This window comes from Gallinula chloropus, assembly GCF_964237585.1.
Source record: "Gallinula chloropus genome assembly, chromosome: 4".
In the NCBI taxonomy this organism is placed as follows: Eukaryota; Metazoa; Chordata; class Aves; order Gruiformes; family Rallidae; genus Gallinula; species Gallinula chloropus.
The window spans coordinates 20,514,532-20,537,840 of NC_140088.1; the positions used below are offsets into that span (position 1 = coordinate 20,514,532).

The window sequence follows — 23,309 nt, forward strand, 5'->3', positions numbered from 1 at the left end:
TATGTCCCACCATTTGCACCAAAAGTTGGCTCTTGAGGAATATAAAAACCAGCAGCTGCAGGTCCTTGCTGCATTGGAGAATAACAGAACATCAAGACTCTCCTGAATTTCCTTCTGTCTTTTTTTTTTTAAAGTGCATTTCTGAATTTCCTCCCTGTGAAAATCTCTTTGCAAATATCAGCAGGTGGCTAGTGCAGCAAGTTTCCTCAAGTTTGCTTCCAGTGATCATCAGTTCCTTGCATGTTTTTTTACATGACAGCTGATTTTTAGGTCCATAGAGTAAGTTCTAAATTTTTAGGGGTATCGCAGGACAGTTTGCACCTTCAATGTGAGTGGTGTCAGCAAGGCTGCTATTGCAGGTGTCAGGCTCATTGCATGCTCCTTGCTGGTGACCTGCCCCGGAAACTGTGTGCTCTTGACCTAGTATCTGGTCACAGGCGTCTGGGGGAAGGAGTATGATAAGAACCAGACCAGCTGGGATGACAGAAGTTCCAGTGGGACAGAAGGAAAAGTTTTTCCACCCTTAACAATTGAGCAGTGGGAGTATCCAGAGAGTTTTGGAGTTTCCACCCCTGAAGGTTTTTAAGACCTGGCTGGGTGAAGCCCTGAGCACCTGGGCTGATCTCACAGAAGACCTGACTCTGAGCAGAAGGGATCAAAACCTCCAGCTGTCCCCTCCTGTCTGGACTGCCCTGCAATTTGGTGTTTCTGTTTACATTACGAACCTGGCTAATTAGATTGCTTTATAGCCATATTGAATCACTTAACCTTGCTCTCACTGTGTACCTCAGTTGCAGAAGGTGGGTAAGAGCATCTTTATCATCAAGGAATTATTTTTTTGGATGACCAGTTTGCATTCAGTAAACAATGTTGTTTTAACTGACTTTATGTATAAAGATAAAATAGGCTGTGCAAGCTCTTAAATGGCCAGGTAGAAGAATTGCAAGATACTGGACTGCACATAACTCTGGGTCACCTGGAACCTTGTAATACTCAAATCCCAAATTTACACCACATTTTCCACTTGAGAAACATTTCAATGTTCACAGCCTTACACAAACAGTAACATGAGCACTGCGGGGCAACACATCCTTTAGCAAGATTTCCAGAGTTATTTAAAACATGTTGTTTGAGTTTTTCTTATGAGCATTTCACTTTGGGATGTAGTACACTTTAAAGTGCCATCCTGATAACCTTTCCCAGTTTGTCAGGTCAGCCTCTACATAATGGCATGACATGTTGGGGAGGAACACTTACGTGTCTTAGGGACAGGGTGGGGGTTAAAACATGACCAACATTAAAATATTTTCATGTAATCAGTTTTAAAATCAAGCAAAGGCTTCATGCCAGTGTTTGAATCTGAGTCTTAGTGGGACGTGGGGTAGTTGTTGAAAGCTCTAGCTGTTTATTTTCAGTGCACCTTGCTGAGTGACAGGCAAAACACTGAACTGCCCTGGCAAGTCTTACATTCAGCTTTACAGACCTTGGATGTAACTTCTGTGCTCTTCAGCTGCATGTAGGCTTCAGTTCATATTCACACAGATGGGCCGTTCCCTTTTCATTAGCTTATCCCCTTGGTTTTGATTGCTGACAGATCTGGGAGCACGTTCATAACTGGCTCTAGAAATTCACATTGAAAGTAATGGTAGGATAGAGTCTTTTAAGACACTACATAGTTCACTTATTTCTAAGTGATTTTAATAGCCACAAATCAAGTTACCCACAGTGCTGTTCGCTGGTACTTATTGAATTGTTGCCTGCTGGTGGCCAGGCTAAGTTGATTACGTGTCTGGAGTCTGCTGCTTCCCTTGCACGCATTTTATCAAGGAAAAGCTCTGCTAGAAGTTCAGAAGTAGGAACACATTATTTTTCACACAGGGTCATTGTCTCTTTTATCCTTTTTTGTTGTTATTCCTGATGTGAAGCTGGGAGACGTTTGTCAGCAGCCAGCGTTGCAGTGGCAGGTGCTTGCCTGGCCAGGAAGCCAGTGTGGAGGCTGGAGGTGTGAGCCCAGCATGTGCATCCCTGCCCACACTGGTCTTGGTTTAGCTGGTATTGGCAAGTCCCAGTGAGAAGGTGCCACAGCACCCGCTGCAGCAGAGCTTGGGCAGGCTCTCCAGGAGTCACAAGTACGTACTGGGACAGGGAGCATATTTTAAGCCCTGCACTAATGTGGGGTTTTGTGGGTTTCTCATCTTGGGTAGCTAGACCGCAGCTAACTTGGGTTTGCAAGCAAGTACTGCAGTCTTATCTACAGCTGCACTGCCCAGTTCATCCCAGAAACGTGCAAAAAAATGCATATTTAGAACATCAAGATGATGTATCTGACTTTATCCAACATGGCTTAAATGAGTTAAATAGCCTGTTTAATTTATGTATCAGGTTGCTCTTGCTAGTGCATCCAGTGTTCACATACCTGCTTTGTACTGTAGGATCAACAAAACCAATAGGTTGCCTGATGCCAACACAATTATGTCAGGAATTTCTTTTGTGTGTGTTCTTCACTAGCCCATATTCCAGAAGGCATAAGAAGTCAAGCCTCAATGATTTGTTAACAATAGAAAAAACAAGATACATGATGCTGCCTAAAGACTACATTGTAATGTAAACAAGTGTTATAAATATTGTAGCTTATAAAATATAAAAAAAACCCAGCATCTTGCCTGTTTTTTCCTTGCTGCACCAAGACAGTTCAGAAGGACAATTGCAGTGGTGCCCTGCTTGTGCAGTGCAGCACTTAATGTAATGTTGTTGAGCATGCCTGTGTCACTGCTATTCACCTGTCTTATACTTTAATTTCTTTCTGCTCTTCATTTAACATTGTTCCGCTGGTGTGGTACAGTGGAATAGTAGAACAGTAGCACTAGTACATTGCTGGTGGTTAGTAAGTTCAGAGCTATGTAACAAAATGGTATTTAGTGAAAAGGAATCATAGATGGATGAGAGAGTATTGCTCACCGTTCTGAATTACTGGCCTTGTACTGCAGTCAGCAGCGTTTTTCTGGGTTGTTTCCATTTTTAAAAATCAAAATTGTACATTATGAAGGCAGTTTCAGCATGAGGAATATATGGTTTGCAGTTTTTAAATTAATATTAGAAACTAATTTTGTTGATGGTTTGGAGTATTTTAATGCTAATATAAGAATAAATTGCATCCTTGCTTTAAAGAAAGATGCCATAAGGATTGAAAACTAAGAAAATTAGAAGTATGCTGTTATGTTTGGATAGATGTCTTATTTTGTTATCTTAATTTTACAGTTTTTTCTTCTTAACTCAGTCTCTCTATAATAATGTGGGCTATAAAAACCAGCAAAATCAAATGGACAATTCTTTGCACCAAAGAACAACTGCATACAGAGTATGAAACGTCAGGGAGGGAAGAACCTGTGGAATTAGAGAAATACATTGCAAAAGTCTTGTTGGCAGAATTTTGCACCACTGCACATAGCATACTTATACTTCAGTCTAATAAACAGTACATTAGAGCTTAACTCTACAAGTTCCCAGGAACAGATTGTGCCAAAATACAAGAAAATGTCAGAGATGGAGGATCGTGTTACAGTAATGAAATAACCAGATGTGGAAAGTGTATTGGCAATCTGTCACTCTGCCTCTTTGAATCCTTTAATTGTTGGGATTTTTCCTGAATCTGAAGTAGATTCAGTGGAAAGCTTTTTCTTGAACGAGTTTCTTCTTTTCTCTTGAGTTAGTCTTCTTCACTCCTCATTCGAATCTTCTGCTTAAAACTAGTTTTTAAAACCAATTTAATTTGTAATGCTTTGAAACAGCCATTGCTTCATAAGCCTTTAACATCTCTGGTTGAAACATGGCAAGGCTAACCTGCTGCTGTGTTGGGCCTGGAGAGGCTACTGCATCCTTCTTGTTCTTTCCTTCAACTCTTGCAGGGAAGTAATCGCATCTCTGCGCTCCAGGCATCTTATCAGAAACATGATGGCAATTTTTTTAATCTAGATTTTGAATTTTTTCTGAAGGTTTTTTCTTAAGGCAAAGATTATGTCTGAGGAAATCTTTGCTCAGTAGCTAGTAGGACCACTGTGAATAATTTACAGAGATTCTAGCATCTCCTCTCTCAGGGCTCCAAATTACTTTGTTGCCATATTTTATAAAACTTGTTTGATGTGAGAAAGTATGCCCTGCAGAATGAGGATGCTATGTTATAATTTGTACAACAATTTTTATGGATTATGGAAAATTATTAAAAAATAAGCCTAAAAAATTGCACCTTGTGTTTTGAATTTTTAATATTTTCTAAAGAGTTTTTCAAACACATGAAGTTAAATATTTGCGTTATAGCATGAAGATCAATATGTGGAGTATAATCACTCCCAAATAGCATTAGATATAGATAATGCTTCTACTAAAATATGATTTATTAAAATGTTTTTGCTATAAATGCTATTGTTCTGTTTGGGGAAATGGGATTAACAACATGACCCCCTTTGTTTCCTCTTGAGATCCCACTCTCTTTTTCATTTTTTAAACTTTTTGTTTGCTTTTTTTTTTTTTTTTGATCCTTGCAAAGAGCTGGAATGATGTCCTTCTGGACACTGCTAAATCACCCTTGCCAGAGAGAGATTACTCAGATGACTCATAAAAATACTTGCTGAGAACAGATTTTAATGTTTAAGCAATGATCGAGTTTGTCTAAAATCAGTTTTACCTCTACATGTTTGCATGTTATATTGTAGGATGCTCATCAGTCATGGGTAAAATCTGCTGGTGGATGTGAGTAGAAGTTTGCTGTTGTCAATAACAAATGTTTTCTGAGACTTGAGCTTATGTCCAAATAATTCTGTAGCTTACAGGGCTTTGGCCTATGATTTTGGTTCAGAAATACCTATAGAAGCAAACAAAAAGGCAAATTTCTCTTGGGGAAAAAAAGCATTATTTGAACTACTAACAACAGAATGCTGAGGTTTTGATAGGTATCAAACTTGTACAATTTAATAGTAAACGATGTTTCACATCCAGAAAATTAAAAGGAGATGGCAATGCTTAGGAAAATGAATGTAGGGTTTGGGGGACCTCTGATGATCTTGTGACAGGAGAAATCATGCTTTTATTGTTTGACTCTGAATTACATTTTGAACAAGTGTTACTTAGCTGTATATCCAGTAAGTCCATCACTACTTGCCATTAAATATGTAGAAAATACATCAGAGGTCATGGAATGCTGTATTCTAACATCCCTTACCTCTCCAGAGTATCAGTGTTGCTAGTCAGCAAGGGTTGGGAATCAGACCAAAGAAAACAGTCACCCATGAAGCCAGTTCCTGTTGTTGTCTTTCTGGAAAGCTGCTCTATCAGAATTGTCAGAGAGGGGTTCCAAAAATTCTAACTGGGCTAGTCATGCAGACAATATGTATACGTTGCAGAAATGCACAGTGTAAAATTTTGTTGCTGTTGTTAAATAATCTAATTCATTTCCTTAGAAGTACAGATCTGTCTGGAACAGGTAAGAAAGGCATGTAAATTAGATGCTTCGACTTGTAATTGTCAGAAGTTTCCTTCACTCCCAGGTCTGCAAAGGGATTCTTTATTCTGTTCCCATAGGTGTCTATCTACCTAATCTGAGAGAACTGAAGTTGAACAATAGCTTGCTTGTGTCTGTGAGGTAAGAAATTAATCATAACTGAAATAAACATAAAGGATAACAGCCCTCAATTTTATTTAAGTGATAAAATCTTAATTTGTGCTGCTTTCATTTGTTCTATTCCCCCATGCTGTGATAATGGATTAAGTCATGAATATTAGCTCCCCAACCACATAAGTTTAAGGATAGGACCTAAGCTGGAATAAATCGATGTAGCTCAAATGATGCCAGTGAATTAGCCCTAGTCTGCCACCAGGGAAGTTCCTGCCATGCTGAAGTCCATGGAAACTTGTTGCACAATTGAAAGGATCTAGAAATTAGCCTCTTATCTATGTCTACACGCTTGGATTTCATGCTTATTTCAGCCTTTCAGCTTATATTGTGCACAGTAGCCTGTTCTGTACAGGTCAGACCAGTTTCTCAGCTGATGAAAAATACTTTGGCTTTATTGAAGTCAGTGAAGTTGGGGTTATGAGAGCTGCTATGAAGACTGCATGTCCCTGGCTTGCTGAGCTCTGTGAAAACATCACATATTTTCTCCCAGAGAACTGGGGAGTTGGCAGGTTGGGAAGGTAGAAGTGAAAATCATTGCAATGAGGAGGAAGAGCAATCTTCTCTTTCTGGGGCTAATATCTGTATTACCCATGGTAATTCACACCTAAATGAAAAGTAAAGTTGATATCAGTAAAGAGTTACATAAAGACTATTTTTATACTAAACAGGACTGCTCTCTGGCTATCTGCTAAATTTGTGGGGGATAAAAAAAGATTGATTTTGCTAATTCCTGTCGAAGAGAACACGTTACCTGGTGGGAAACAGCAATACATTTTTCTCAGTCTTATGCATCGTCACCAAAGCAGTTACTGAACTTCATTTGTTGCATTTTGAGGCTATTTTCCCTTCTTATGGATATGAAATGAAGTATTTGTAGTCTAAACTTTTTTCCACCTTCTTATCCATAAAATGGAAAAGTGGTGATTCTACATTGCTGCAGTTATTTTACTGGCAACCAACCACTGTCACAGCATGAAATTGCTCTGCTATTGCAAAGGACGAGTAAGTAGTGGGTGAAAAAAAATATTCTTTTGAGAATATCAAAAGATATTTTGTTATATTAAAAATAATTTTTAAAAACTTGTTTGAATTTGCTCTGTTAAAATGTGTTAACAGAAAATGTTTTGACCATTTCTGCTGGTATTGAATACAGGATACAGTTTAGGAAAACTAAGCTCTAGTTTATCTAACTTATCACTTTAGTAGGATATTGCACATCCCTTTGTATTGTGAGACTCTAACTTCTCTCATGAAATGTTTTGGCACACCATTTTCTGTGATGTGACATCCTTGTGATCTTTGATGACAGGCAACATTTATTTTCAGGTTGAGTTTTGATTTGATCAGCTATAAAGTAAATATGTTTGGCCTTGGATATCATGTCTAATATTGTGATGCTTCCCGGGCACACAAACCCCAGGAGAAGCTACCTGCTGCTCCTCCTTCAAATAAACAAACGTCTTTTCTGCGTGCCAGTTAAATGCAATTGTCAGGGAATAGGTAAAGGAAGAAGAAGACTCTATTAGCTCTCCCAGACCAGAACTCAGTCAGTATAGTACAGCAGTAGCTGTCCTTTATTAATTACCGTCTTTGACAATCTGTCATTGATAAACACGGATCACTTAAGGGCACAGCCCATGCGAGCTCAGCCTGGGTACTTGAACTTTATTTTTGGATGTCTGCATCATATCCATTTAATGCCCATTAAAACAACATTTCTGTCATGGCAGTAGTGATGTCTGCTACAGCTGATGTGACATAGCTGCCTCCATTCTAGCAGGCTGCTGCCATTTACTCAAAAATGTTTAGAAATCTTATTTCTGAATCAAACCGGTCGATGTTTGAATTCTGTCCAAAATGTGATTATTTTGTTGTATTTGACCAAACCCTTGCAACTGAAGTTTTCTAGAATGAGTGAAAAAAATGTTCCTCCTTCTCACTAAAAGTAATTCCTGCAGTCTTTCTCAGACATAGGGCCAGAATCATTGTGGTTGTAATTTGAAAATGGGCAACAGATAACAGGAAATGTCTTGTAAGGACAGACTGGAAGATTGGTTTGTTCATTGGAAAGAAGGTAAGGACAGAAAAGTGGGCAAAAGTCAGAGGGCATTTCATACAAGTGTGCTGACAATGCCAAGCTGTGTGGTGCAGTTGACATGCTGTAGGAAAGGGATGCCATCCAGAGTGACCTTAACATGGAAAGCTGGAGGTGAGCCTGTGAGAACCTCATGAAGTTCAACAAGACCAAGTGCAAGGTCCTGTATATGGGTCAACAGAATCCCAAACAGGCTGGGCAGAGAATGGATTGAGAGCATGAATGAGAAAGACTTTGGGATGTTGGTGAACAAAAGATTCAACATGAGCCAGCAATGTGTGCTTGGAACCAAGAAAGCCAACCGTATCCTGGGCTGCATTAAAAGCAGCATGACCAGCAGGATGAGGAGCTGATTCTACTCTGATCTTGTGTGACTCCACCTGGAGTACTGCATCCAACGCTAAGGGCACCCAGCATAAGAAGTGTCCTTGTTATGGACACTTCCACAAGAATTGGAGCTGTTGGAGCAAGTCCAGAGGAGGGTCTCAATGAAAATCGGACAACTGGAGCAGCTCTCCTGTGAGGACAGGCTGAGATGATTCATGCTGAAGAAGAGAAGGCTCCAGAAAGACCTTATGGCACCTCTCCAGTATCTAAAGAGGGCCCACAGAAAAGATGGAGAGGGACTTTTTATCAGGGACTGTAGTGATAGGACAAAGGGTAATGTGTTTAAAACTAAAAGAAGGTAGGTTTAGATTAGAAGAAATTGTTCTCTATGAGGATGGTGAGGCACTGGACCAGGTTGCCCAGAGAAGCAACCTGGGTCTCTGGCAGTGTTCAAGGCCAGGCTGAAAGGGGGTTGGGGCAACCTGGCTAGTGGAGGGGGTCCCTGCCCATGGCAGGGGCTTGGAACCGTTCTATGGTTCTATGTTAAAAGCAGACATTATTTTCATGCTATATTGTGTGAAAAAATGTGTTACAGTGAATCATTATGAACAAAAGACTGCCAGTGTGTATGCATGAGTGGGTAATAAGATGACAAACTTGCATTTTGTCACTTTATTTTTGTTTCATCCTGTGTAGCAGAATTCCTAATTGTTTTAGGATTAAATGGAATTCAACCATCTTTTTTTTAGTTTGAAAATGGGAGAAGAATTCTCTTGCTAGTAAACTGTATGTAGGGAGATGTCAAAAATAAGGATTTATGATCCTTACTTCAGTTACTGATATTTTTTTAAATGTTTACTCCTGTCAACCTCACACAGGAACTTAAGTTGTGAGGATGCCCAGGTGTGCATTGCCATTTGCTGTTCTATAGAAATCAAAGGAGGAACGTTCTGGCAGGGAGGAATCAAGGTATTTCTATATTTCAATTTTCTACAGGAGTGCAAGGCTTGCTAGCTCGGTGAGTGTAGATACTGGGGTTTTTTCTGGTAGTTCCTGAAAGAGTTCTGAATCCTTTGATAGGGAATGTGGTTGAGCTACCTTAGTTGTAAATTCATGGTCCCTCCCCAACCATCCTAAAGCTTGCACTACTTTCAAATACTTGCAACTATGAAGGGATACATATATGTGCAGGATATCATTATCAATTGTTTAATCCATAAGGAAAGTATATCCTTGGTGACTGACAGGGAATTTCTTTCTTAGCTATTTCTGGGTTTTAGTTTTCTACTGGGCCTTTGCTAAAGGAAAATAATGTCTCCAGAAAATCCAGTGCACTGGGGAAAGAAATTCAGATTGTTGTTAATTTTATGAATTGCACTGATTTTTTGAGGTCCTTGATTGGTGACCTTCACCCATCTGCTAGCAGCTAAGAAATTCTAGATTTATGAACTGATAATTGAGGATGAAATGTGGAGCCCATTCTGAAGAATGCCTGTTAAAAACTGCTTTGGGTGCTGGTGATGACACACGGCCCTCATCTTTGTAATGTTTCTAGTAAAAGAACTGTATTTTAAGGCCAATGAATTGCTACTTCTGGTTTGGCATGTAGCCTATGTGTTTTTTATCAGATAGCTTTTATTCTCAATTTAGGGATGAATGAAAAGGTCTGTTTAAAAATATTAGATAGATATCTTTATGAAAGGGCTTTTAAATCAGATAGGGGAATCTCAGGAACTGGTTCCCATAAGTTTATAGCAGAAGCTGTTTCACCAGCTGAAGTCCATTTCCTCTGGTTCAGGTCTATGCATTGCAGCCAGCAGAAGACTGGTCTGCTCCCAGGGCTACGTAAGCAACTGCTAGTAACAGAGAGAGGTTATTATATTTAAGTGAGATGAAATGCAGACACTGTAGAAGGCGTGGAAAAATAAGAATGAGGGATGTAAGGAAAGGAAAGCAGATTTCCTTCATCCAGAGGGAGATGCGGTTCTCAAATTACACTTGCCCTGTTGCAGAAGAGTCCCCTAGAATAAGAGGACAATAATCCCAGTCCATTTGAGTCAGCAGAGTCGTCATAAGAGAGTGGAAAAGACATAGCTGTCCTGAAGGTTCAGATGAGCAAGATGCAGAGTAGATTAAAATGCATCAATTCTCATGATTTTATGATTCTTAGCATAGACTTTTTTATTTGGGGGGGGGGGGGGGGGGGATGTCACCAGCTCCCAGGGACAAGACTGGCTACACAGGAGTCTGTGTGTTCACTTTTTGAAAACTTTTGACTGAAAAAAATAACTGAAAATGTGAACCGAGTGATTTGAGTAAGGATTTTGCTGATTAAGAAATTATTTTTTCTTAATTGAGGGCAGGGACTTTAATCTGATGTTTAAAAAATATTTCTGAGACCTGATTCAGTATCTTTAGGAATTTAACTTAGCAATATTACTCCTTGGTACTTATCCAATGAGTTTAAGCAAATGTTTACCTCTTAAAGTCACAAGAAGTTTGACTTCAGTGGAACTGCTCACAGGCTGGAAATTGAAAATTAGACCAAGTGCTTTTCTGGATCTAGACCAAGTTACACCATCTTGTATAGGACTGAGCCATGATGCTGCTCAGTCCAGAATTTCTTGTATTGCTGATAGAGCGTGTCTAGGCACCCCCTATTTGCTGGATCATTTTCTTTCAAACAGAAGAGATTTAGGGGCATCATCTCCTAATTTTTTTCTTTGTCATTTTTACTTATTCTTTTCCATGGTCTTTTTTTTCCCCCAGCTTGCTTTTTCTTGCTTTTCCTTCTGCTCATCACTTCTAATTTTTACAATTACTGAATGACTGTGGTTAGTGCACCAAACATATGTACTACAGGTAAATACAACAAGTTCTGTGCAACAAGGGTCAGCATTGCTTTTATGATAGATAAAATTTTTTAAAAAAATCTCAAATCAGTTGTTACTTAGTTTGCATTAAAGATGCAAATGTTTGTCAAAGGGTAATTTATTTGTATTACAGTAGCTGCTTACAGTGTTAAATGAGGAATCAGGGTGCTCTTGCTCGAGGTTGTACTTACACATTCAGTCAGAGAACCACTGCTCTGGTTTGGTCTGGGTAAATATCTTCAGTGCCCAAAACATCACTGTTTGCATTGACATTTGCTTTTCTGGATGGGGAAAGCATCTAATTTCAAATACAAGCTAGAATCATAAAATCACAGAATTGTTTTGGTTGGAAAAGACCTTTAAGATCATTGAGTCCAAGTGCTAACCCACCACTGCCAAGTCCACCACCAATCTGTGTATCTAAGCATCACATCTACATGTCTTTTAAATACCTCCATGGATGGCGATTCAACCATTTCCCTGGGCAGCCTGATCCAGTGCTCTGTTACTCTCAGAGTAAAGAAGTTCCTCCTCATGTTTAGGTGGAACTTCTATATTGGGGGTTGGACCCGATGATCTCTCGAGGTGCCTTCCAACCCCTGTGATTCTATAATTCTACGATTCTGTGATTCACGTTTGTGCCCATTGCCTCTTGTCCTGTCACTGGGCACCACTGGAAAAAGATTGACTCCATCCTCCTGACACCCACCCCTCAAGTATTTATAAGTATTGATAAGATAACCCCTCAGTCTTCTCTAGGCTAAGAAGATGTTCTAGTTCTCTAATCATCTTTGTAGCCCTTTTTTGTACCCTCTCCAGTAGCTCCGTGTCCTTGAACTGAGGAGCCCAGAACTGCACACAACTCCAGATGAGGCCACACCAGTACAGAGGGAAAGGAGAACTTCCCTCGACCTGCTAGCCACACTTTTCCTGATTTCTTCTTCCTGGCTAGGATGTCATTTGGCTTTCTTGGCCATGAGGGCACACTGCTGGCTCATGGGTAACCTGTTGTCCCCAGAACTCCCAGGTCTTTTTCCACAGAGCTTTTTTCCAACAGGTCAGCCCCTAACCTGTACTGGTGCTTGGGGTTATTTCTTCCTAGCTGCAGGATTCTACACTTGCCCTTGTTGAATCTCCTAAGATTACTCTCTGAGAATAGAGGCACCGTGCCTTCCGTCTGTGGCATTTGAGGGTAGACTGTTTGATCCCATGGAAAGAATCTAGCCCTTACTTTATTAATGTCAGTGACCAGAAACAAGTGCAAAAGCCACATCTCTGGCTCTCACCCTCTGTACACTATTTCTCTCTTCCTGTCCTTCAAGAAAACACACAGATAAAAGGGTTTTTCATTTCCAAAGGGAACGTATAAAATTCTGTATAAGCTTTGGTCTTACAAATACTGTTTGCTTACAAGTAGTAGTTACTTAAGATGCACCAAGCGCTTTTAGTGAAGGAGGAACCTTTTAGGGGTCCACAAGGCCACCTGATTCCAATCTCTGGGATTACAGGGGCAGCTTTATTATTTGAACCAGCTGAAGATAGCAATGGCAGTGATAAGGGATTTTATGGCTGACTAGGATGTAGTCAGACTAAGTTTTGTGGCTGAGTCACTGGACCGGGGCTTCAAAAATATGACTCAGTTCCTGGGATAGCTGTTGTTTCTACAGCATCCTGGGTTAGCTGTAGAAATTCGTCATGTTTTCAATCATCTCAGTTGTTTATTTTGCATATTACTCTGGGGCAGATACAGTCCTCTGGATGAATTATCTACAGGGCTTTGCTTAATGGGATCATGATCTCACTTGCACGCTCTGGATGGCTACCATAATATGATAAATAAAAACGTTGGTAATAACTAGCTGATTTCTGCCAGCAAATAAGTACTTACATGCCTGGCTATTAGGGTTTGCAGCAGCTCTGTTTCAGCTGTCAGTGTCAGGGATCACTTAGGAAAATTTACACCTAAATGCTCATTTTCATGAGTGATGAGAAAGAATGGCTATAATCATCATCTGAGAAAAGCCAAAGAACTGGGCTGGGAAGCAGTAGTAATTAGCCCATCGCTGGCAGCGCTATCCAGCTGTGGAAGGGTTGTCTTCATGGAAAGAGGTAGGAAAATAATTTTACCATTAGCTTAATAGGTTTGTAAGTTGGTTTGATTCTCTCCTACAAAAGAATTGCTTTGTCTGCAACTTGTTTGGGTTTTTTATTGAAATTAATTATATTCAGTGGGAAATTATGGTTTTGAAATGCAAGGTAAGTGATGGGTTTTTTTAAAAAGGGAGGGATTTGGGTTTGATGGGGAAATTAAGCTATATGGTTGTATTCATCATTTGATAAGTGCTAGACAATATGAATAAGCAATGAATAAATAAATAGATTTTCAGTGTAAGGTCAGTTTTTGTAATCTAATTTCTATAAAATATTCTCCATGCAGAAATTGATTTAGTTGTGCTTGTTTTATGTGGACACATTACTGCACACAAAGAGCCTGTTGCTATTTTTCCCCTAAAATAGATGCACACTTCTTTTCTCTAGATATATTTCTCATTTTCTGTTTGGCAAAGTTTTATCCTTCTGAGATCCTTGCAGGGTGTGTCAGGTCTCTCGGGGGTAGATCAATACCTGCAAAAAGAAATACAGAAATGCCTTCGTGATTTAGGAGGTGAAGTTTGCGATTCCATCAGCAGGAATAATGCGTGCACGCTCTTTACCATGTATTTTAAGCTGCACCACATACTCTTCTCATGGAGGTGAAAACCTGAACGCAAAGGTCTGGTAATAGAACCTGCTATAGAACTGTTGATAACAGAAGTTTTATGAGGTGTTGTATGTTTGAAAGACCCTTTGTGACATCTCCTGGTTTGAACTTCACCAGCCTCACACCACTTTCTACTGCTTCATCTCACCATAGGCAAGAACTTACTGAGATTTTTTTTACTCTTATTTTTGTTTTGTTTGTCTTGCCCTTATATAAAGTTATAACAATTAGACCTATTAAGGTCCCACAGGCCTTTTTTTCAATTTCTTCTCTCAGTATCCCAAGACAGACTGTTTTAAACCCTAATGTTTGTTCCATAGGAATTTCTTAAATTAAAGAAGAAAGTTTTATTTCCACAATTAAATTTTGACTCTAGAAATAGTAAGGATCAGTAGCAAAAACTTTATTCGTTATGAGAAAAAAATATTAAAATATGGTTGCTAAATCATAGTGGGTAATTTTTAAAATATTTGAAAATGTGCTTATTTGTATAATGAGTCTTATTTTGTTGCTCTTATTTGTTTAAACTGTATAGCCACCACTGTTGAAAGGACCTTCTGCAAAGTTCATCTATGTGAGAAGCAGATTTTGTGTATTTTAAATATTTGCTCTAATCTGCAATATGCAATGGGTCTTCCCACTATTTTAAGGTGAAAATGCAGGTCTTTTCTCTGAGCGAATCTGGGGGGTTGTTTTCAAGATTTTTTTTTTAATTTATTTAAAGGTTTCAGTTAACCAGTATTTACTTTTAAACTCACAAAGCACTATCATTAGGGAGAGTCATCTCTCTCTACCTTATACACTCCTTAATGTTAAATACCACTCATAGACATCTTCAGTGAGGTTTTCTTCCTTGTGTTTTCCCAAGCTAACTTCATGGTGCTGAAGTAACATTAGTCTCAACACAGCTCAGAAGAAAACTGCATGTCTGTATATTTGTGTCTTGTGAAAGAGTCATTTAGTTTCCTGCCTACTTAAGTGACACCAGATTGTTTGTATGATGTATTTGACTTAGTTTATGTAACAATTGGTAGGTATGACAATTTGAAAACCTGTCTTTTCACTGGAGAGATACAGAGCCGCTGAAATTCATGGTGTTTGTCCACCTTTGATGTGGCAGATAATGGATTACGTGATTCTTCTGCAGCTGTTTTGAGGAATATTTTCCCTTACCTCACAGCCAAAAGCCTGCCAGTTTAAGTTAATAGAATTGTTTTTCTCAAGATCCCTGTACATCATAGCAAATGAAGGGTTTTATCCCAACCCATAAAGTGATTGGAAGTCTGTGTGGTCTGTGTTTCCCTTGTACAAAGTCTGTGTACTGTTTTGGTGAGAGTGTTGGTAGCCTGTAAAGGAACCATTGCCATTAGCTATTCCTGCAATGGAGCCATATTATTCTTGTTATTCTAGAATAACTGTTACTTGTGGGTGGCAACTACTGATGTCTCTAAAGCTAGGTCAAGATGGGTGGGAGAACTTTCTGTGAGCTCCTCTGAAATTATTTATACAGGACTAACATTGATGAAGTTTTTCAGTCAGTGAAGCTGATCAGTGGCATCTCTGGCAGCTGAGAGCCTTTGTGAGGGTTTGCACTCCTACTGTAAGACTCATCTCCATGACATATTACAACATCTACTGCTAGATCTGCCTGGAGTGGGAATTTGTTTGAAAGTAGTCAAGGCCAGGGTGTGGATCCTATGCATCCAGTTGGCAAGCCACGCTTGGGATGTCTATTGGTGTACTGTGAAATAAATTCTGAGGTTCTGTCTATTACTGCAGTAACACCCTCAGTATGAAAATCTGTAAGGTCTAGGAGGACTCATCTGCCTCAGTAGTCAGGTTGATGGACTCTGAGGTCCCTCAAGGTTCTCCTTGAACACTTGAACACTTCCAGGGACGGGGGATCCACCACCTCTCTGGGCAGCCTGTTCCAGCACCTCACCACTCTCTCTGTAAAAATTTCCCCCTACTATCTAATCTAAACCTTCCTTCCTTTAGTTTTAATCCATTCCCCCTTGTCCTGCCATTAATGTTGATAACACACTGATGGTTTTAGTATTGGCTGAGCAGTCAAGGGCTTTTCAGCTTCTCACGCTGCACTGCCAACAAGAAGGCAGGGGATGCCCAAGAAACTGGGATGGGACACAGTCAGGACAGGTGACGCAAACAGGGGTTGGCTGAGAGGTGGCATGGCTGGGGAACCAACTCAGCATTGGCTCTGGGTGGTGAGCAGTTGTGCTGTGCAAAACTTGTGGTGGTGGTGTGTTCTTGTTATTATTTCTTCCTTTTCTGTCATGTTAAACTGGCTGTAGCTCAACTCACAAGTTTTATCTTTTTCTTTCCTATTCTGTCCCCCATCCCACTGGATGGGGAGGCGAGTGAATGGCTGTGTGGTTGTCTTAGCTGCCAGCTGGGTTAAACCATGACAGAGAAAAAATACTGAGGAAATCAACTGGAATTTGCCAGCCATTCACAGGCCCAACTTGTACCCATATCTGTTCCTTGCAAGCTTCTGTATTTTTCTGTTTTCTTATTGAATATATGCACAGATAAAAAAGGAAAGGATAAGGCACAACGAAGCAATGAACATCAGCCACAGGAGAAAATCATTAGTGTCACATGGATGTGCCAGATCTAAAGAATCTGGAGAACCTGCATTCCTGCCACTGTACACTCAGACTAAATTGCTTAAATTACATTTTCTCTCTAGGTTTTCATATTGAGCAGTTTCTGCAGTATCTCAAGCTGGTGGGTTTTTTTCTAGTGGAAACTCTACAGCCATAACAGTGACAAAAGTTGAAGAGCACTTCGCAGCTGATCAAATTCTTTAGCTCTGTCTAGAATTCAATTTTTTTCTTCTATACAGAAAAAAGGGCTGAGGGGGGCTACTGTGTGACTTAACACCACTGAATCTGTCAGATGATTTGGATGTTTTACGGGATATTCTTTCTGCCTACCTTGCAGCATTAAAACTTTCAAGTGTTGATTTTGCAGGATGAGATCTATAGTAAATCAAAGTTGTCTTACTCTGCGGAAGCTCAGACGTGGAACGCAGCAGGCACACAACATGCAGGAGACTGAAAAGTTATTCATGCAAGGAAATTTTAAAGCACTGTGGGATTCATTCCTTCAATGTAAATAACTCATTCCGTAACCACAATTCCTTTATCCCTAACTTTTTTCTATATGTAAACTTTCAACAATGAGAATGAACGATTGCCAAAGCTGTAGGAACTGTCAGTAGCTCTGGGGCTAAACTGAGGGGCAACAGATAGGTGGGTGTGGGAGTTTTATTTACTGCATGTCTCGACTTTATCCTGTTTGAAAACTCACTTGCTCTTGTGGAAGGCATAATGTGTGCAGTGAGATGCAGTGCGGCCTGTTGCATTTCTACAGCATCTCTGGGGCCCAGCTTCTGGCCAAGGGTGGAAGTTGGAGTAGGGTGGAAAAAAGGAAGAGGATCGAGGGCAGGTCTTGGCCCACAGAACAACACTTTGACAACCCCTACTCCTTCCAAACTGTGGGAGCTGAGTTAGTGCAACCCATCTTCCATTGTTAAAACACTAACAGTAACTAAGCTGACAAGCTGTTCTAATGATCAAAAGGAAATTAACACAAAATTACATTATCCTTCCCACACATGCTGTGTATTCGTGTGTGAGGGAATTGTTCTTCCTGACCGCATCAACATCGATCAAGCCCATTATTCTGCTCTAGGATTTTTTGACAGCAACTAAAAAAGCTACATTTCATGTGTATTAACTTATCAGAAGTAAGCATCTGGATTAGCTTAAGCATGATTATTGCTAGTTACAGAAACATGTTTATCGGCACTCAGTTTCATTTACAAATACCTGTCCTCTTGGCCTCAGCAAGCACTTTGGGTTTAAGTGAGGTATAATCTGACGTAGGAAATAAAGTGCTTGCAAGTAGCATAGTGTTTAGTGCAGTGTTGTGGTTGCCACAGCGAGCTCAGCTAGGCAATGAGAAGCAACAATGATGAGTGGAAATGTTGTAAGCCAGGAATGGCCCAGAGCTGTATCTCACTGGAGTTGGTATCTTCCTCTGTTGTCATGCCATCTCCAGATGCCACCCTTGCCCACCAGCACTCTTGACCCCACTGAACACAGGGGGAGCTTAGGCACTGATGTTAGAGGAACAAGGATTTTTATGCAGTGTCTCTGCATTGGTCACAGACACGTCCATGGCAGAGCTCAAGTACTCTACTAGGACCACCAACATGGTCTCTGGTTCCAGTTCTGGGCAACAACCAAACTGTCTTGAATGGTTTGCAGTTTTGACTGCAGCAGCCAGGTAGTCTCCTTCTCCTGTCCTTGTTTGCAGGCTTTTGCTTTAGAGAAAGTGTTGGCCATGAGCATGTGATTCATTGATGATCAAAATTTGGTTTAGCAAGTCCATGAAAGCTGCAGCAGCTTGCTTTCACTTTGGCATAACAAAGATGAGAAGGCAGAGTCATGAGCTGGATGAAGTTTGAAACCCGGAATGGTCTCCCTGTTTTCCCCCTTGCGCAGCACTGGAGGTTGCATTTCCTCCCCAGAGATCCATTTTGCTGTGTGCAGCAGAGTTCCACAGGTAAAAATTTTGCACCTTTCCAAATTTGCAACTCAAAAGCAAGCAACAACAACAACAAAAACCCAAACAAACAAAAAAACCCAACAAAAAAAAAACCCTAAAAACCCCAAAGAAACAACCACAAACCTGAAATGAAATACTGAAATCCTTTTCTTGGGAGAAATATTGCCAGTGGCATCAGCACTGCAACCCATTTGGAAAACAGGTGCTTGTTCATGCAAAGGATCCCTCAAAAAGATGGGACAGCAGAAATACTGCAAAGAGTAACTTCATTTACACAGAAATTCACTGTTTGCATGTAAAAGGGAGTTATGAAAACAATTTAATAGACATGGTTGTTATTTTAAAAGATCTTTGGTAGATCCATGCTTTCTGTTTAGCCTAAAACACAATTGCTTTCCTCTGATGAGTTGAGAATTGTCTACCAAAGTCTCTCTTTGCTTAGTTTTTGAAGTCTCCAACAACATACCTCAACAGGGTTCTGAGCCCTTAGTGTGAAAAAGCTGCACGCTTCAGAAGGAAGAATGAGGCTGGAATATTAGGTGCTACATTTTCATGGCATTTCAGCCTAAAAGCAGGCTTCTGGCAGCAAAAGGTGGCACATGATCCTTCCTATCTTACACCTTGGGCAGTGGTGTAAAGGAACACAAGACGCTGAAGGCAACTCTTGCGTGCTGTGGCTGTGAGAGGTGCGAGACAGATCAGACCCAAGCCAATGCTCTGCAGCGTATGGCTACTTGAATTTGGAAGCACAAGTACAAAACCAGCCAAGGCTGCGATGCTGCAAAGCAAGTTGGGTCTTTGCGTTAGTACTTGGATACTTGTCCAGCTGCGGAAGGACACCGCAGGGACAGAAGGACACCGCAGGGACAGAAGGACGTGGCCTCAGCGCTGCTTGCAGAGTTGGGGCTGTGTCGTGGGTTTGATGAAGCGCGAGCCACACATGCATGCAATCAGTTTTACAATTCGAATACTTTACAGCTATTTGAGAGTACAATGAAACTATTATGTAAGCTCCCTATTAGAACATATGTTACTGATTTAAATACATTCATGCCTGAAAAGTTTTTGCTTCTGATGTCAGAATTATCTGTACAACCAAACCATTGTGCACTGACATATGGACTGGATCATTGTTATCACAGTGTGGTTTGATAAATTCGACTTGATTTCTGTAGATCAGAGACAAGATTATTTGGGTTTTTTTTTTTTTTTCATTTTGTAACACTGTAGTTTGGTCACAGTTTTAAAATCTAAATCTCTCTGATTTGTGCTTTGGTTTTCAGAGCAATCATTGGAAATAAATAATATTGGCATCAATGGGTATTTTAGATGTTTAGCTACTGAAGATTTATTCAACAGATGCCCTGGTGCTTTGAGATACTGTGTTCAAGTTCAGTGGATTTAGTGGTTTATTTCTAGGTGAATTATTTGAAACCAGCTTCCAAGAGAAACTATGGTTTTCAAGCTGACAAATGTGTTCAGGGTTGTGCTTTTGTAAGTGTTTGCCGGGTAGCTTGAGCTCAGTGGAACTATTCAAGATTTATTGTGGTGAAACCAAGAGCAGGATTTGGCTCTCTGCGCCTGGTCTCCATCCAGTAAAATTTTGGCTGGAGCAAATCAATCCCTGAAGAACAAGGATGTTGAATTAATGGAAGAACACATTATTATTTCTCAAACTTGTTATTAGGTGTTGTCAGCCAAGCTGTTCCTTGCCCCTGTGCTGTCCCCCCAGTCTGGGGGAGTGATGACAAGATGCGAGCATCAAATTTCATGGGAAAAAAATCCTAAACTGTCATGCACAGGTGGGGCGGTTGTTGCCAAGACCCTCACAGAAACGCAGAGCTATTTGATGCAGAAGTATCTGGAAATAGTGGGAAGCCAGGTTTCAAACCCTTCAGTTTATTAATTTTTTTTCCCAAACAATTATAAATGCAAGTTCACAGTGAAACTAGGGAAGTCTGTCTTGGTTTCTTGGCACTTTTTGATACTAAAAACACAATTTGGTATTCAGCTTGTGCTCTGCAGGCAGGTGCATAGGGGTGTGTGTAGTAAATACTCTTGAAGACACTGGTTTGGCAACCTCAGAGGCTTTAATCCTCTGTTTATCACACTGAGACATGATATAAGCACTCCCACCCCATACTCTGTCTGCCTCAAACCTGACCTGCATGAACCATAGCAGAAGTGAGCAGCATATGTAATTGCTTTGCTTATTAATTCCTGGCCTCTTCTGTAAAGTGCACAGCTTCCACCTCACTTGGAACAGGACACTCATCCACTGGAATTATCTGTTGTGTACATTAACAGGAGCTGCGTTTCCTCTACAGCGTCCTCTGGTTCCTTCTATGTGCTCTTTGTTCTTTGCACATCACCGGGATGCTCCTGTGCTGCATCATCCAACCAACGGCCACCCACTTTTCAATGTCTCCTCATTTTCCTGTTTCGGATGTCCAAACTTCTCAGTCATATTCTCTGCTGTGGTTTTGGAATACATGCTGTCATTTCCTCTGTGTTTATATCGTGCCTAGTACAGTACAGTTTTGGTTTCTGACGAGTGTCTCATTAATTTTATTCTCGGACAATGACCATTTGGGGGGCTGTGTTCTGTTACACTATGTGTATAATTATCGTGGATTTTCTCTCCTCCTACACTGGTAAATTGTTATTAAGAGTTTATTGTTATATTAAAATAGTTTATCATTGTAAATTCTTATCAGAGTTCAGATTCCCATTAATTCTGTTTCTTGTTAAAAAGTTGCAAGATGCATCTCCCCAGTTTGGGCTGATCTGACCCTCTGCACTTAACATGAGTGAGAACATACCTGTGTGCACATGGAAGTCACGCGTGCTCACACAGCTCCTCACTTTGCTCTGACCTCCTCCAAGGTGGAGGTGCCAGATGCAGTAGAGCTGGAGGTACTCCCATCTCTTGCAAGCTCTGAAGTTCTCTTCTCACATGGCAATATTTCAGAAGTATCTTCAGGAACGCGGGTGCATGTGGTCGTCAGGAGCAGCTTGCTCTGAGTTACATTGCTGTTTCACCTTACAGCAGCCATGCTCTTGAGGGCAATTATCTGCATAGTAATTAATGAGAGAGTTTTCTCTGATGCTGCAGTGTGATTCACTCAGCTTCCAAAGATTAGTTCATTAGTTACCGAATAAAATATTTGCAGATGTACTTTGCTGTGATAACATCTCTGACTGGAGATGACTCGTTACAGATGTAGGAGTGAAAGTCTGCAGGGACAAAATGTGACTGCATGACCCATTATTTAGGCTCCTGCAGCAGCTAGCGTGACCCTGGATAGATAGAGGAAAGGGAACTTTGGTCCTGGCTTTAACTTGTAGCAGAGTTCTGCAGTTTGTGCTGGGTGGAGGAAAAAGTCCTATGCCTCTATTTCTCACTGCTGTCTGTCTGAGGTAGCAGGGAAGGAGGGACAGCAGTCACTTGCTCTGTATAAGGACTGAAGTGCTCTTCTTGGGGAGTGGGGGATGAGGATACCTACCTTGGCTTGCTAGCTCCCTTTCCTGAAATGGAGTATGGAGAGCAAATGTGGGCCAAGTGACACTAAACACTAAGCGTGAGGAAGTTCATGCTTTCTTAGTGTCTTGTTTCACAGGTTAAAGGTTAGCTTGGGACAACCAGCTTCAGCCATATAAGAAACACGTTCCTTCTAGCTTCCATGTTTTCTTCTTTTCTGAAGTATCTACATAAGTATTTATTAATGAGACACTATTGTCAAACAATGGGTTGCATTGCAAACATGCAGCCTTTCTGCCTTTTACAAGTACCCAGGACAGAGTTTATACAATCTAATTCTTTTGTCTGGAATACTAACAAACTTTGATTAGTATTAACCTTAAACATGCTAGCTACTCCTGATTTGTGCCAAAGGTAGCTATAGGAGAGCCAGAACTGCAACCCATGAATGAAAATGCAGTAGATTTCAGACTGTATAGTTGGCAGAGGAAATTGTGACTGTAAGGTAAGTAGGTTTAAGAAGTCATTTAAATTAGTGTTGTCTTCAGATGGTATCTGCAGTAGGAGAATTCTTGAAGATTCATTAGCTAATAATTCATAGCGGATACGTGCTGTGCGTGACTTAACGGATGGCGTGAGTGGGGACTGACCCTGTTTGTGTGCACCAGGTTTAGCCACAGCCAGCACTGGAACTGACAAGCGTAACACACGGAGGAAAACGTGATTTAACTCTGGGACCCTTTGACCTCCAAGTAGGAGCAGGGGACTGCTTCTTCAACATGCATGAAGTGATCAGGGGTTTAGCAGCAGAGGGGATAGCTGTCTTCTTGCAGCCTTGTGTAAAAGCTACATGGGAAGTAATCCATTGCTTTGGTTTGGCACCCTTTATATTGGCAGAGAAACTTTAGGAACAAGCATAAAATCAAAAGCTCCTTCTGTGGCAAAAGACCTCCAGGTAGGAAGTACAAGATGAAAAAATAAAAAATCATTAATCATACCTTACAGCATGTAAAGTAATCAGGTTAGGATTGTCTTTGGTTTTGCTGACCTAATAAACAGAGTGTCTATCAGAAACACTTGTTTCAACAATACAAAAATGAAAGTGACTGTTCAGTGGTTGACAGAAAAGAAAATTCTGCAACAAAATTAGCCGGAGATTTGAAAAACTCACCAGTGCTTGAAGTGGGTCATGAAATGAGCAATGTAATTCCTTCACATTACTCCTAATGCCATATTTGTGTTTATGGATGCGTTGGCCTTGGTTGATGGTAGGTTCTGCTTTTGTAATTTAATTTTTTTTTCTTATTATAGGCACACAGCTTGCAAATCTAATAATAAATTTCTGTAAATATTACTTTGGGAGGCATCTGTTCCCTAAAGAAGCCTTAGAACTGGTGTTTGCTGTATTTATAAAATATGCACAATGTAAATAGTCTCTGGAAGATCTTCTGCTAGGCTGGGGATGTGATGACACAAGGGGACATTATGATCCTTCAGACCAGGCAAAT

The 23,309-nt window shown here is 40.4% G+C and overlaps 1 protein-coding gene across 1 annotated transcript in view; it reads left to right on the forward strand.

Annotated features, from left to right (window-relative positions):
* The window catches only part of LRRC56 (leucine rich repeat containing 56), a gene marked incomplete at both ends in the record, with an annotated part of 67,727 nt that overhangs the window by 26,691 nt on the left and 17,727 nt on the right, over window positions 1–23,309 (forward strand). The window contains one exon of the mRNA XM_084263122.1: window positions 5,575–5,635. Within this exon, the coding sequence (XP_084119248.1) occupies window positions 5,575–5,635 (61 nt within the window). The remainder of the gene's footprint in view (window positions 1–5,574; window positions 5,636–23,309) is intronic.